Below are 12,809 nucleotides of genomic sequence, written 5' to 3'. Positions count from 1 at the left end.
AGATTAGGTCGTTCCTTTTCGCCATTTATCAGGCGTCTTATCTGCGAGTCGCCGAGAAATTGCCGGTTTTGAGACGAGAGTTATCCTCGGGAAAACCCGCGCCTTTGACTGCGGTCAAGATTGGCGATTTGCGCGCCAATTAATGCGACGTTCCGTACTAATCGTGGGGCCCAAGGAAAAAAAAAATACTTGGGCCGCCATTTTCCAGGAATCGGGACTCGCGAAATAACATGGCGGGACGTAAGCGATGGGTTTTCCATTTCTTTCCGACGAGGTGGGACGTCCTTCCTGTAATCTTCGATTCTTTCGTCGTCGCGGAAACTCGCCGGGACAATGCGTTTCCGAGAATGCATCCTACTCGTCCGATATTTCCTCCTCGATTACTGGAAAATCGGGCCGCGGGAACGTCTTGAAGTGACTTCGGAACTTCTCATCTGCAAAACTTTTCTCTTCGAATTCAACGGCGATACACGTTCGTCGGTTGAATAATCGGCATCGCGCTACGCGCCTGCTTTCTTGAGATTAATTCGATACGCCTACAGGAGGCGTAATAAGATTCCCGATAAAAGGCGAGATTTCCACCGCACGTTTACCACTATTGGAGACTCCATTGTCGATACTGCGCACGGATCATAAATCCGAATCGATTGACGGACATAAATTTACCGACTGGTAATCTACCGCGACAATTTACGGGATACAGGAAAAGGAACTATTTCCTCCATTGTCCTCGAAAACAATACACGAGACGATGTTCCACTCGTGTTTAGAAAAAAAAATGTAAACAACTTTCAACCTCGGCAACGAAAGGCAGTCTCTGGCCTGACTTTTAAACAGCGCTCAAATACATTCTCGCGATGATACTTAAGGTCTACTTAACTCCTCGCTATAGATATTAAATGTTACAACAGCCGTGAAATGCACTAGATATGTGTCAAAGCGGATGATAAAATATCGTGAAATTACCGGTATTCGCGCGAGCCATTTTCGTTTCTTTTGTTGCAGAACCTACGAGAACATATACATGTTTACATTCCGAGTAAAAGAAACCATCAGGAAACTCGATAGAGTTCCTCGCCAAATACTTTTAAAAGCCTGGGTGAATTTATTTTACCGTGACTATCACCGTGCCCAACAGTTTCTCGGTTTACTGATCTCTCCATGGAATATTTGGGGCTGGTTCTCGAATGATCCGGCGTCTCCCTCGAGTTTGTAAACACAGGTTCAAGCCGCGGTCAGCTGGCGCGTCGAACCGTCATGGCGGCTATCGATCCCGAGTGCGTCCACACTTGACGAGATCGTTTCCACCGTTTGCACTCGGCACTCCCGTGGCTCGATATCCCTCGAATCTCCCTTCAATCGTCCCGCTTGATTCCCTCCTGATTTTACTAATTCGCGAGTCTCCCCTGTTAAATAATTAAAAATCTCCGCATCCGTTCGGTCTTGGAATGCCGGTAGAACGAGATGCAACATACGCGCAAGATGCCACAGGTGTAGCGTCTCGTGGAAAATATTCCCGGGATATTAAATTCCGACATGTTCGATTTCAGCCTCTAGGATTAGTAATGGGATGCAACTAACGAGAAATAGCGAATCAAACGAAAAGGAGAAAACCGAGGAAGCACCCCCGCGTACCTGGGAATAGGGCGCTCGCGACGCTGGCGCCTCTAACGGCCGGTCCGCGAACTCACCGCAGTGTCTCCCAGTAGAAGGTGAACCGATGCTAAAAAACGTGGACGAGCTGCATGGTAATCCGGTATGAAGACGAAACTCGGAGACGTACAGAGGCTAGGCCCGAGGACGAGAGGAGGACGGGGAGGTCGACGGAGGAGAGAGACTCGGGAGGAAGACGCGACCAGGAAACTCGTGAGTGTCGGATGAGTTATTGCGATGCAGCGATTGGCCTCGGCTAGGGCGTGTCACGTGACTGGATTCGGAACCACGCGAGTGCAGGTCGGAGCGCGTCACCGGCGGATAAACTCGGAAAATGGCGGCGTGCCGATCGGACGGAAACCCCGCGAGCCGTCTGAGATGGAGGTCGTAGGAGAGCGCAGAAACCAATAGGCGGTCTCGGCCCGTGCGTCGCAGGGGTGACATTCTGGCGGTGGCGCGCGCACGCGTAATCGCCACCGCTCGAGCCTGGAGGGGAGGTGAGCGTCACTCTTGCGTGTTGCCGCGCTCCCTGTCTCTCTCGCACCCGTGCGATCCCGCCCCGCTTCCTCTCTGTCCCTCCTGCACCAAACTACAACTCCGAGCCAGGGGTGGCTAGCCGTGCCGATTCCACTTTGCACGTGAACTAATGAAATATAGAAAGGTAGTAAATTGCGAAGTGCTTGAATTAATGTTCCGGACGAAAATAGAACAATCGGAGGATTTTGCGCGGCGGATATTTCGAGGCTTTGTTGTCGATAGTAAATAGATTAACGAGCCCGCGGCCGGTGGGTGGAGTGATAGTACTAGGGGATCTTTTTACAATTTTGGCAATTTTCCAGAGAGCCTTCCTCCGCTACGCCGCCGCTGCTCGTTATTCTCGGTTAACCTATGATTCACTATCCGCATAAATAACGGAAAAACTTGCGCTGATAGATCGAATTCTTGGAGTGCCGATTACTCCAGGTAATAAGTTTTCCGCAACTTGACGTGACCGCTGTGTTAAGTGCTTGAATTATTTATAAGAATTACTACGGTATGCCGTCGACAAATTTTCTTGTTCATTGCGCAAATAATTAACAATCGGCGGAAAAATGCAATGATGTATATGTCTCGGACTAAGAGCAAATTCTGCCCCCTTTGTTCATCAACGTTCAGTTAAACTGTTGTTTATGCGTGTCATTCTTATTCTTAACGTTATTCGAGATCTCTATTATCTATTTCTCTTAATTTTTGTTAAAAGCCATAACTCTCGTCGGATGCGTAAATATCTGTAACTGGAAGAACGACGATTAAAGAATGTTAAGGGTAACAATGAAGACGTTATACTTTATGCATAAGCGACTTGAATTTTCATTATGCGAGTACAAGACCTTTCCAGGATTGTTATCTTTGAATAGGTTCCTTGGAACAAGACGCATGCCATTCTTTGTTTCTTATTATCAGTATTTACAGAGTCTCACACAACGCGCAATTAGAGGAACTTTTTAAAAAAACTGAAATTACGCAATCCAACGTCAAGGTATATCTTTCTGCATCAGAATTCCTAGGAAAACCGCCACATGAGGACTACAATTTCCTCCAACGTGTCATTCTTATTCTATCATTGTGTGACCTCTAATATTTTAATGAATCTGTTAAGAGTTTGGTTTTACTGATCCATGTGCACTTAATTTCATTTATGAGAGGTCGATCGTATCGCGTTTTCAAGGAATAATTTTTTCAACTTTAGATCGGTTTCGTTCATTTTTAACCTTGCAGCGCGATCTTCCAATTTGTTACCTTCTTCCATCAGTGCAATCGCTTTTGTGAAAATCTCCTTTAACTGGAAAATTTACATTGTGCCTTAATTAATTTAAGTGAGAATTATTCATTTAAAATACCTGCACTTCAGGTTTGAATGGAAGATGGGTGCAATCCAGGAAAATTTTCTCATCACGAATTTTCATAGCTTTTGTAGCCACTTCGATTTTCTCACATTGAATCCGATATTCTTCCTTGGAGAGAACGCATATTTGCTCCAAAAAATTTTTGACCTTTTTCGCAAATTAAATTCTGATGTTAAAAACCTTCATGCGTGTACTTTACATCCGACTTACTTCCTCAATTTCATTATTTGCTGTACAGATATTGAATGTTTTATCAGTAGGCAGTGATTCCATATAGTCTGCCAAATTCCGTTTTTGAAATGTATTCAGATTGCTAGTTAATTTAGAATATTTGAAACCTTTTGACTTTTCAGATTTTTACATATCATTAAATGAAAACAAGTGAATCAATGATACCTTATATGGCGGATGCTTTTGCGACTGTCCTTTCTTTTTCCTGTTATATTCTAGAATGAAATACGCAATTAAAAGTTTTTAACTCAGATGAGATGCTATTCATCTCAAAACTTTCTCAATGACGAAAGACTTTATTTAGTAGTTACATTTTGCAGAGACTAGGGAAAAAATGTCATTAAAGAGACAGTGTTTACTGTACGATAACAATGCTTCCGACCATCGTGTATATCTGATCGATTTTCTGAAAGTGCACCCGAAGAGCCCCGCTACTATACCCCTCCAAGGGATATTAATTTTCACTAACAAGGCTTAGTGATACTTGTAGCTCTTGTGGTGGCCTAAAATGTGAAGACACAACATTTCAACATACTCAAAGATGCCTTCCCAAAAATACTCATAAAAGAAATTTGTTTGAATCTTACGCAGTCTCTTATAATTGATTATATAGAAGAAAGCCATCATGCCAAAGGTAAGCTGCAAGAATGGCGCGACACCTGCCTTCCTTGGTAACACATATTTATGCTGCCAACGCCAGAACGCTGTATGGAAACAAACCATCGAACAAGAATAAATTCAACTATCATGAAATGTATAAAAATTACATAACATTGTTTAACGGTGTAAGAGATGGTTATGCAATTATCTGAAGGGAGCAAGATGGCAGACACCTAACCTAGAATCTGAGAAACTTTTTACCTCTTGAGCAGGATGCAATAAAGGCTTGCGGAGTTTTCTGCCGTCTTCCGAACCAGGCCCCGACTTCGTTGAGCTTCAGGTCGAAAAACTTCGTGTCCTCTGTTAAAAAAAAAACGTATCAGACGTTCCACAATGGCCAGAATAATTTTGGGTCCTCGCACTTATTGAGGTTAAATTCTGAAGACTCACGTTTCCCGTAATAGCGGGCAGGATCGTAGGGTCCATGGACGGATGGGTTATATTCCGCCGGATAATCGCCAAACCCCATGGCGAGACCTCTTAAATGGAGAACTCAGCACCGAAATCGGAAGTCCTGAGGACGGGCGAACTGATTTCCCGAAAGACCCGAATCCCCAACTCGAGCCTATCTCATAATCGATCGCCGAGTCTATGCACAGTCTAACAAGCTATATAGACGGCGAGTCGATGGATACCAGCCAAGCGCTTGCACGTGCCATCTATCGGCGACTTTACACACTTTCCTGGAGAAGAACGTGCTGCCACCTAGAACGGATAATAGCGAATGTTGCTTTTTCGAGGGAATAATTAAAATACAAAGTAGATTGCATTAATAATTAACCCCGTTTACTCAGGCGAACAGTTTCTTGCATTTATTATCATCTGACTTGTGCAGGAGGTAATGTAGCGAGAAATTGGTTTTTATAAAAAATATCTAGAAAACGGAAACACCTCCAAGTAAAGTACTCGTGAAAAATAAAATCTTAATAGTGACGGTACATTTGCGTGCGTTCGCTGTGTTATTACCAAGGTAACACTAAATGTAGATTTAATGTCCTCAATTTTAAATGCTACCTACCAAGGATTCTTAAACAGGGACGATCCCGTCCTTCGGGTTGACTCGCGTTGCATCGATGCAGTGAATTCTTATCTAACCCTATCTAATTCATCTAAAGTCTTATTTTCGACGGCTGTCGAAAAGTCACTTCGGGGCACTCGCCCCGAAGGACTTCGCAATCAGCAGGCATGGACGTGGCTAAACTTCCGAGGCATATTCTTGCTCCATCTCGCTCAATATATTGTAGAGCCGCATTTTAAGACTGGCTGGGACAGCAGCTCTGGGCAATTGGGTCGAATCGCCAGCGGGATTGGCGCACTGTCTCAAAAGTACGGCCAGCGTACTCGTGGTGTGCTCCGACATCAATAGCCCCGGGATGATGATCGTCCCCGAGAGGGTCCATCCCAGAAAGATCTTCTCACATATCACCTGTAATAATGTCCTCAGCGTTATTCAACGTCTTCGAGACAACGTACTCGAACTAATTCCGAGTCCCTTACTTGCAGATTGTTGTTGACCACCGGAGACTCGCAGCGTTTCCTTTTGGAGCAGAGCGACCGGCAGTCGAAGTAGTCGCAGTCTTGGTGCTTCTCGCAGTGCCTATTATCAGCGATCAATTTACCAACGACGCTCCTCGGGAAGACGGCGTCCAGGTCCAGGAACTTGAGTCTCTGACCCCCCAGGGGCAGCCCGAAGTGATTAATCTTGACATCGCAAAGATGAAACGGCTCGGGGAAGTTGCTCTCCAATTCCTCCAGCAGGTCCATGATCATCACGGCCAGTTTCACCCTCTTGGCCCATTCCGGCTTGGAGTCCGACAACGCCAGGACCGTCGTCGGGGTCTCTATGGGTCTGACGTACTCCACGGCGTAAAACGTCCCGCAAGTCCCGATCAGCTGAGGAAACACGTCTCTGTCTTCGTAAAGAATGGATATGATGTACTCGTTGTTCTGAAGAAGAGGCCACACGTTCTCCATCTCCAAACGACGCCTGGACGGGTCCGTCTCCACGCGATGGGTCCTCAACCTGGCTAACCTCTGCAGCTGTCTCGTGGAAATCGTGGCGTTCATCCTGCTGACCACCAGGTCCCTGATGGCACTGGCAAAGTCCTCCTCGGAGATGAAGTGCCTCATCCCGAGTTCGTCCACCGGATAGAGGGACTCCAGTCGATCGGACGGAGACTTGATCCTGGAGATGAAGAAGCGAACCATTGTAATGTCTCTTTTCTACGTGAAAAATATGAAGAGAAATCCAAACTAAGGGAAGGTGGTCTAAAACGCCCGGGTATATCGATAGGTCACGCTAAATGGTCCCGATGTCGGTGTCGCGGGTCCTTCCGCGAAAAGAGCGAGCCGCCAACCTGGGGGCCTTGAAGACGAGCCTGGTGGCTTCCCAGTGCGCCGAGAAGACAGCTTCTTTCCCAGAATGGAGACTTTCGCAGGCCAGGGAATGGATTCCACGTTCCGTACAGAGTGGGCCGCACAGAATCCCGATTGCCGAGCCATCCCTGTGGGTGCTGCACTGAAAAGAAGGAGGATTTCTTTACCGATACCGTCCCTGTTCATCCGAACGGCGAGAGACCCGAGAGATGAAGGGGGACGCAGAAATTCAGCGTAGGAATGCGTGTCGGGACTAACTGGTCCCGTTCCGTCTGGAGAGGAGGGGACCAGGCACCGGTTCGTCGTTTGATGGGTGTCTCCCGTCGACGCGGACAAAGATTCGACACGGTGCAACGGCGAGCCATTCCCCGCTAATTTCCACGGTTATCCGCACCGACTTCCGACTCTACCGCGAAAAGCAGAAGTGCGTCGCAGGGGAGATGCGCGTTCTCCGCCAGACAAAGAAGGAAGGAGCAAATCGAAGCAAGGAGCGTTAACCCCGGCGGAAAGGAACTTTATTTATATCCCTGCACGCATATTCGGATCGAGGATTATTGCGAGCACATTGTAGGCACAATACGTTAGTATAAGTCCTTTTGTGAACAGGAATCATGGCAGAGATACGGCCCAATTTCGCCGATTCATTGATAAATGCGGTGCAGGGCCCTTTTGTTCGCCGACCTCGTCGCAGACGGCACGATGGACGGCATTTAACGACCAACGCCCATAACGTTATTAAGTTGCGGCTCCGTTTTCATGGTAGCTTGCGTCCATTCGTGGCGACAATGGTAGGGTGCATCGCGTATTGCATTTAGGAATCGAGATTTGTACATTGTTGGCCGCGGGTCCTTTAAGTAGACGTAGGTTTTATGGATCAGCCAGATCAGCCTGATCAACCTCTGTGTCGACAATGTACATACGACGAGGCGCTTTAGAGGTTGGTCGGTAGTGCGAGACCGTGATTCCGATTTTATTCAATGGACGAGGCAAACCGCAGGAATTCCGCGAGCCACGCCACGGGACACCTGAAAGTGCTTTCAGTGCGTTGTGAACGAGGTTTAATACGTGGGCAGAGCCATCGTCGTAAATACTGTACCTAGCGGTCCGAGAGCTGCCCACATAATGGCCGATTTCACCGCGCGCCGTATTTATAACCGCCTTCATACGCCGGATGTATTTTTACCCTCTAGCCCCGTCAAAGAGCGCGACTTTAAGGGCCTCAACGGAAGGGCGAGCAAAAGTGATCCGTCTTCGACCCCCTAACTGCCCATCCGTGCTAAACTACACCGAGCATTCCCTCGCTCTCGATTCTTTCATCCTCTTAACGCCTTATTCTCGACTCTTAAGGCGATACGAAAGTGGCATCCAAGAAGTCAATCGCAGAACTCCAAACTTTGCGCGCGTGAATATGAAGGCAAAAGGAAGGTCCTGAGACGCGTGAAATTTCATTTTTTTTTTTAATACAAAAATGTTGAAAATGCCTATACAAAAATTTGAAAAAAAAATAATGGAATTTTCAGGGCCACGTTGTTGGTATTATTTATTTTTTTAAGTTTTAGATACGTCGCGTTAATTCTCGAAAGACGATTTCCGAGAAAATCGTGTAAGGTCGCAGCGAGGCCCGCGAATGCGGTCCATTATAAACGAGTTCCAAAGAGCAACGAGGGATTTTTGTTTAAGCCCGTCGCGTGTACATGCGAGGGAATGCAAATTGCACGATCGCAATAAGGCCGCTACGAGGCCCGTAATATCCTAACTACGGTCTACTTCGAGGACTAGAGCCGGTATTCGAAAGTCTGACACCTGAAAATTAAATTTCATCCCAGTTTTCCATTTTGAGATGGTCAGTCGCGTGTCCAATTGCTTAATAATAGCTAGGACGATTTAAAACTACGTTTTCCTTCCGATGATTGTTGGCTGACGTGCTCTGTACTTTCCACGAGTCAATGTCCCGTCCAGCTTCTTTACAGACAAAGTACCGAGATTGAACTTGAACTCAGGCCTGCCTTGCGCCGATATTTATTCCTACCATTGTTATTACCGCACACCAGTTTACGACCGTCAACGCTTAATTATTGACTGCAAACTTGCTTTTGCAACGCCGATCTCGCGACTTAATTTATTATCATCGATGGCGTCCCGTATAAGGCCGTTCAATTTACGGATTGTCACGGTATAATTTCGGATCGCGTTGCTCGGTATACATCCTTTAATTTCGGGTGGAAGAAATTCATGAATCCTTCCACCTCGACTTTTCATTTGAATTCCAGAAGTACTCCTGTGAGTGACCGTTGTGTCGAGTTCGTACCATGCGTCGAGTCGACAAGGAGCGAGGTTGTGGAAGAAAACAAAAACATCCACTGGAATGTCGTTCACAAGGAGAGTAAGAAATTCCGAGCGCGCCGGTGTTGACGACTCTTGACCGGTCAGTCTCGAAAACTCGGAGGACGGAACGAGTCGCTGGTCGCGTAATCGTGGCAGTGGGAGGTACGAACGGGAGCTACCCTGAGAAAAATCATTATTTCACCGAAAGAAATTGTATATCGTTGCTTTAATCGTATATAACAACGAGAAACAATTACTCCCTCGAGGGGAAAAATAATATCGTTGATTTCTTCACTCTTACCGGATATTTAATCGGAAGATTTTGCCGCAATATTTCCTTGAGTCAACCGAGGCATTTTTTCTCAGGGTGTCCATCCTAAATTACCTAATTACCTAAAAATAGCGGACGTATATCCAGACCTCTGGGATTTCGACGGGTTATCGCGAAAGAAATCACAGAGGGGGTCGACGAGTCGCTAAAAAAAGTGTTCGAAACAGGTGCGCAGAGTGGGCGGATTCGTTGCCGGGACGTGGACGTGACATTAGTCGGCCGGCTGGCAACCGCGCGGACCGAAGAGAGCAGAGGACCAGGCGGAGGGAAGGAACGCATTCGATCGGCTGGGAGGATACGATGGAGAGGAAGAAGCGAAACGAAGCGAAGTGCGTCGACTCACCACGCTGGACACGTGCCTCCAGGCCTCAAGGTTGGTGCACATGATGCCCCAGTGCAGGAGGAGGTAGACCACGAGGAAGAGGGCGCAGAGGAGCAGCACGGCTAGGACCTTGTACTGGTACATGAAGCCCGGAAGACGGCGGACGTTCATCTTTTCTCGAGATGAGTCGAAGGGACGCGCGGAAGAGGCTCGTTAGGCCAAGTAATCCGAGTTACCCGAGGACCGATTCGCGATCCTCTACCGAGCGACGTCCGACTCGTCCGGGCCATCTTGCGACGCGATATCTTGAGCCTCTTCCCCGGAGCCCAGAGCCTCCTCGGCGCGGCCCTCGGCGTCCCTCATAGCGAGACGAAACGAGACGAGACGAGACCTCGCGAGACACGTGCGCCCGAGACGGCTGCGCCGCCCTGCGGTGCCGCATCGCGACGCCCGCCGGCGCGGCGTCCCGGGCCCAGGGCCGGGCCACGGACGCCGCGACCCCGTCGCCATTTTGGTGCACGGCGGCATTTTTTCGACATCGATTCTTGCCCTTTCAGCCATGGAAACAACCGGAAAACCCGCACTCCGTATATATAACGAGATGCGTAAATGTCCCAGCCTGCTCCGTGACGATTTATCCGGGTTATCGGGTTTTTTCCATGTCAGAGCATCGTAAATATGCGCCAGCAGTGGAATCGATCAAACGCGGGCTCCTCGTCCGAGCGCCGCCATTTTGAATTCCGAGAAAGAGCGAGTAGGTTTTCACGTGGCGTTCTTGTCGCGTTATTGTAATCCCTTCCGGAAGTAGAGTATCGATGGCTGGGCATGCTGGAAGATTTATCATTTTCTCGAGCTAAAAACCTGCTCGTGCAATGCCACGTCCGTTTTACGAGCGAACGAGGTTCACGAAATCGCCATTAAACGTCCCCGAGGATCCTAGCTTTTAACGGCCGTTACAGTCGGGCACGTCACCCTGTCGTCCGAAACGTAAGACGTTCCATAACGCGTCCGCGACGCGATGATACATCGTGTCGCGTTAAGTGCACTCGGTGCAACACGAGCCACGAAGGTCCTCCTCGTAAAGGGGCATTTACTTTCCGTCTAATTTTTGGCGATAATCTCCTTGCTCGATCGGAGACGCCAAATTGCATCCGAATCGCTTCACGGTGCATTCAATGCAGTATTATGCGCGGCACGCGATGCGCCGACGGTGACCCGCAGGCTCGTATCGAAATGAAGGAGCCCTGTGCGTCGATTCTCCCCAAGAAATATTAAAAAAAAAAAATTACTAATAACCAATAAGAACCGAATAGCGAGTAAAATGGTACATTCCTAGGATTAGCCAGGGACGCCGACGGAATTTCTGGAACACCCGATTCCCGATACTAGACGCGCAATTTCTCGTCTCGAACCAATTAATTCCGAGAGATCGCATCGACGGATCTTATCTCGCGTTTCGATAAGCGCGAGATTATCTTTCGCGGTCGGTAAGACAGGTCTCCGTGGGACGCATGGGATTAAAAAGAAAGAAACGCCGCCCCCACCGTGAAAATCACGAGCACCTAGTTACCTAGATGTGACGTCACGCGAGGTCACGTGACGCCGCGCCTCAAGCGCAGTCGGCACTTTTTCGCAGCCGCGACGTCAGTCCGCGGAGAGAGAGAGAAAGAGCGAGTCGCTCTGACGACGTCATAGGGAGGGGAGAGAGCAAGATAGCGACGCGCACGCGGCGACGTCATAGCGGCGCGTGTCTAGTCCATTGATAGACGGGCCGCCTAGAGAAGGCGTACACGCGCGCCGAGGGAACGATGACCTTTTATCTCTGCGCCCCTATGCACGGCCGTTAGCGCGTCGGCCGCCATCTTGAATGGTAAGAGGACGGCGGAAGACGAGGAGGGACAGAGGAAGCGCGTAAACCGCGCTCGGTCGTTTTTAATAACTGAAAAATATTTGGAGTATTTCCAGAAAGGCGATTCAGAGGCGGTGGCATTAATTTCGAATTTCCGATGACGTAGGGACCCACGCCACGCGCTAGCGATATTTTTTAGACACCGCCGGGCGGTTGGGGGACCTCACCTCTAGAACTGCGTTTCTGACATTTCTCCCCGGTCAAAAATACAAGCGAGTGCCCGCGTGCACGTGATCCTAAGGTGGAACCGACCGGTGCCATTTATAGCGAGACTTATCTCCCGGTAGCGCATTGCTGTGGGTGCGACGCGAGGCCACCGGTCCATTACGAGGAACCCGAGACGCGTTTTAACATATGCGATATATTTAATGCATTTTAATACATTTTAATACATCAACCGGCACATTTTCAGACGTTACCCCTGGGTGGGAACGCGCGAACGCGAGGAAGTCGCGTTCAGTCGCCGACATAACCTCTGATCGCACCCTGGGGGGATATTTGAGAAATCTTCGCTTACGTTTCGCGAAACGCTCGAGGCGGGATTGTTATTGCTTTTTTATTGGACTCATCCGAGAGGGGAAGTGATTACGTTCCGTTTATCGGGATCCCGGGACTCCGTTACTTCATCCGTTTGACATATCCCTCTCGTGCATTCCACACGCGTGAGCCAATCATGTTTTGAGACTCTCACGCCGATATGTGGCATATAATTGGTCAGCGCAATCACTGGACGCGCATCGGCTAATTACCGTACGCGTTTAAATATAACAATGGTGATGCGCGCGTTATCGAGCTCGGGGTTTTTATCTAATCAAAATATGAACACAAACGAACCACCTCGAACCACCTAGAACCGCCGGCGGTCACGTGATTGTCGCGTGCAGCGCCCCGGCGCAGGCGCGCCTGAATTACGCGCAATTTACATAACAGCCTGGTTCATTCAACGAAAAGTGCCGACGGCGGGAACGAAAATTATTTCAACCTCGCTCCACGACTTCGGGAAAAAAAGTGCGCAAGCCGTTTTCGAAACGATTTCGCAACGAGTCTCGAAACCCATGATTTCGACCGACATCTTGCAGACCGGGGGTCTTTTTGCCCTCGTCGATTATCCGAAAT

At 48.5% G+C, this 12,809-nt stretch overlaps 2 protein-coding genes across 2 annotated transcripts; both read right to left on the bottom strand.

Moving 5' to 3' along the window:
• Positions 1-4,006: 4,006 nt before the first annotated feature.
• Positions 4,007-5,033, bottom strand: LOC105701688 (putative ATP synthase subunit f, mitochondrial). Its single transcript, XM_012428631.2, has 4 exons — positions 4,821-5,033; positions 4,632-4,730; positions 4,358-4,474; positions 4,007-4,273 (listed from the first exon to the last, which is right to left on the bottom strand). The coding sequence occupies exons 1-4, from the start codon at positions 4,897-4,899 to the stop codon at positions 4,245-4,247; spliced, it is 324 nt and encodes a 107-aa protein (XP_012284054.1). The 5' UTR covers positions 4,900-5,033; the 3' UTR covers positions 4,007-4,244.
• A 182-nt stretch (positions 5,034-5,215) lies between these two features.
• On the bottom strand, positions 5,216-10,189 carry LOC105701683 (protein FAM69C). The gene is made up of 4 exons (XM_012428625.1): positions 9,806-10,189; positions 6,788-6,948; positions 5,928-6,615; positions 5,216-5,856 (listed from the first exon to the last, which is right to left on the bottom strand). The coding sequence occupies exons 1-4, from the start codon at positions 9,953-9,955 to the stop codon at positions 5,626-5,628; spliced, it is 1,230 nt and encodes a 409-aa protein (XP_012284048.1). The 5' UTR covers positions 9,956-10,189; the 3' UTR covers positions 5,216-5,625.
• Positions 10,190-12,809: the final 2,620 nt, after the last annotated feature.

The sequence above is a fragment of the Orussus abietinus genome, unplaced genomic scaffold (genome assembly GCF_000612105.2).
Source record: "Orussus abietinus isolate OABI.00-Male unplaced genomic scaffold, Oabi_2.0 scaffold24, whole genome shotgun sequence".
Taxonomy (NCBI): domain Eukaryota; kingdom Metazoa; phylum Arthropoda; class Insecta; order Hymenoptera; family Orussidae; genus Orussus; species Orussus abietinus.
The sequence above is the reverse complement of the archived record's forward strand: the minus strand, read 5'-3'. Positions and strand labels throughout refer to the sequence as shown.

Coding starts and splice junctions, on each gene's coding strand:
- LOC105701688 (XM_012428631.2), bottom strand. CDS start 4,899: ATGGGGTTTGGCGATTATCCGGCGGAATATAACCCATCCGTCCATGGA. Junction 4,475..4,631: donor TATTGCATCCTGCTCAAGAG/GTAAAAAGTTTC, acceptor GTTTCCATACAG/CGTTCTGGCGTTGGCAGCAT. Junction 4,274..4,357: donor AATCAATTATAAGAGACTGC/GTAAGATTCAAA, acceptor TTCACATTTTAG/GCCACCACAAGAGCTACAAG.
- LOC105701683 (XM_012428625.1), bottom strand. CDS start 9,955: ATGAACGTCCGCCGTCTTCCGGGCTTCATGTACCAGTACAAGGTCCTA. Junction 6,616..6,787: donor CTCGTCTTCAAGGCCCCCAG/GTTGGCGGCTCG, acceptor CTTCATCTCCAG/GATCAAGTCTCCGTCCGATC. Junction 5,857..5,927: donor TGGTCAACAACAATCTGCAA/GTAAGGGACTCG, acceptor ACATTATTACAG/GTGATATGTGAGAAGATCTT.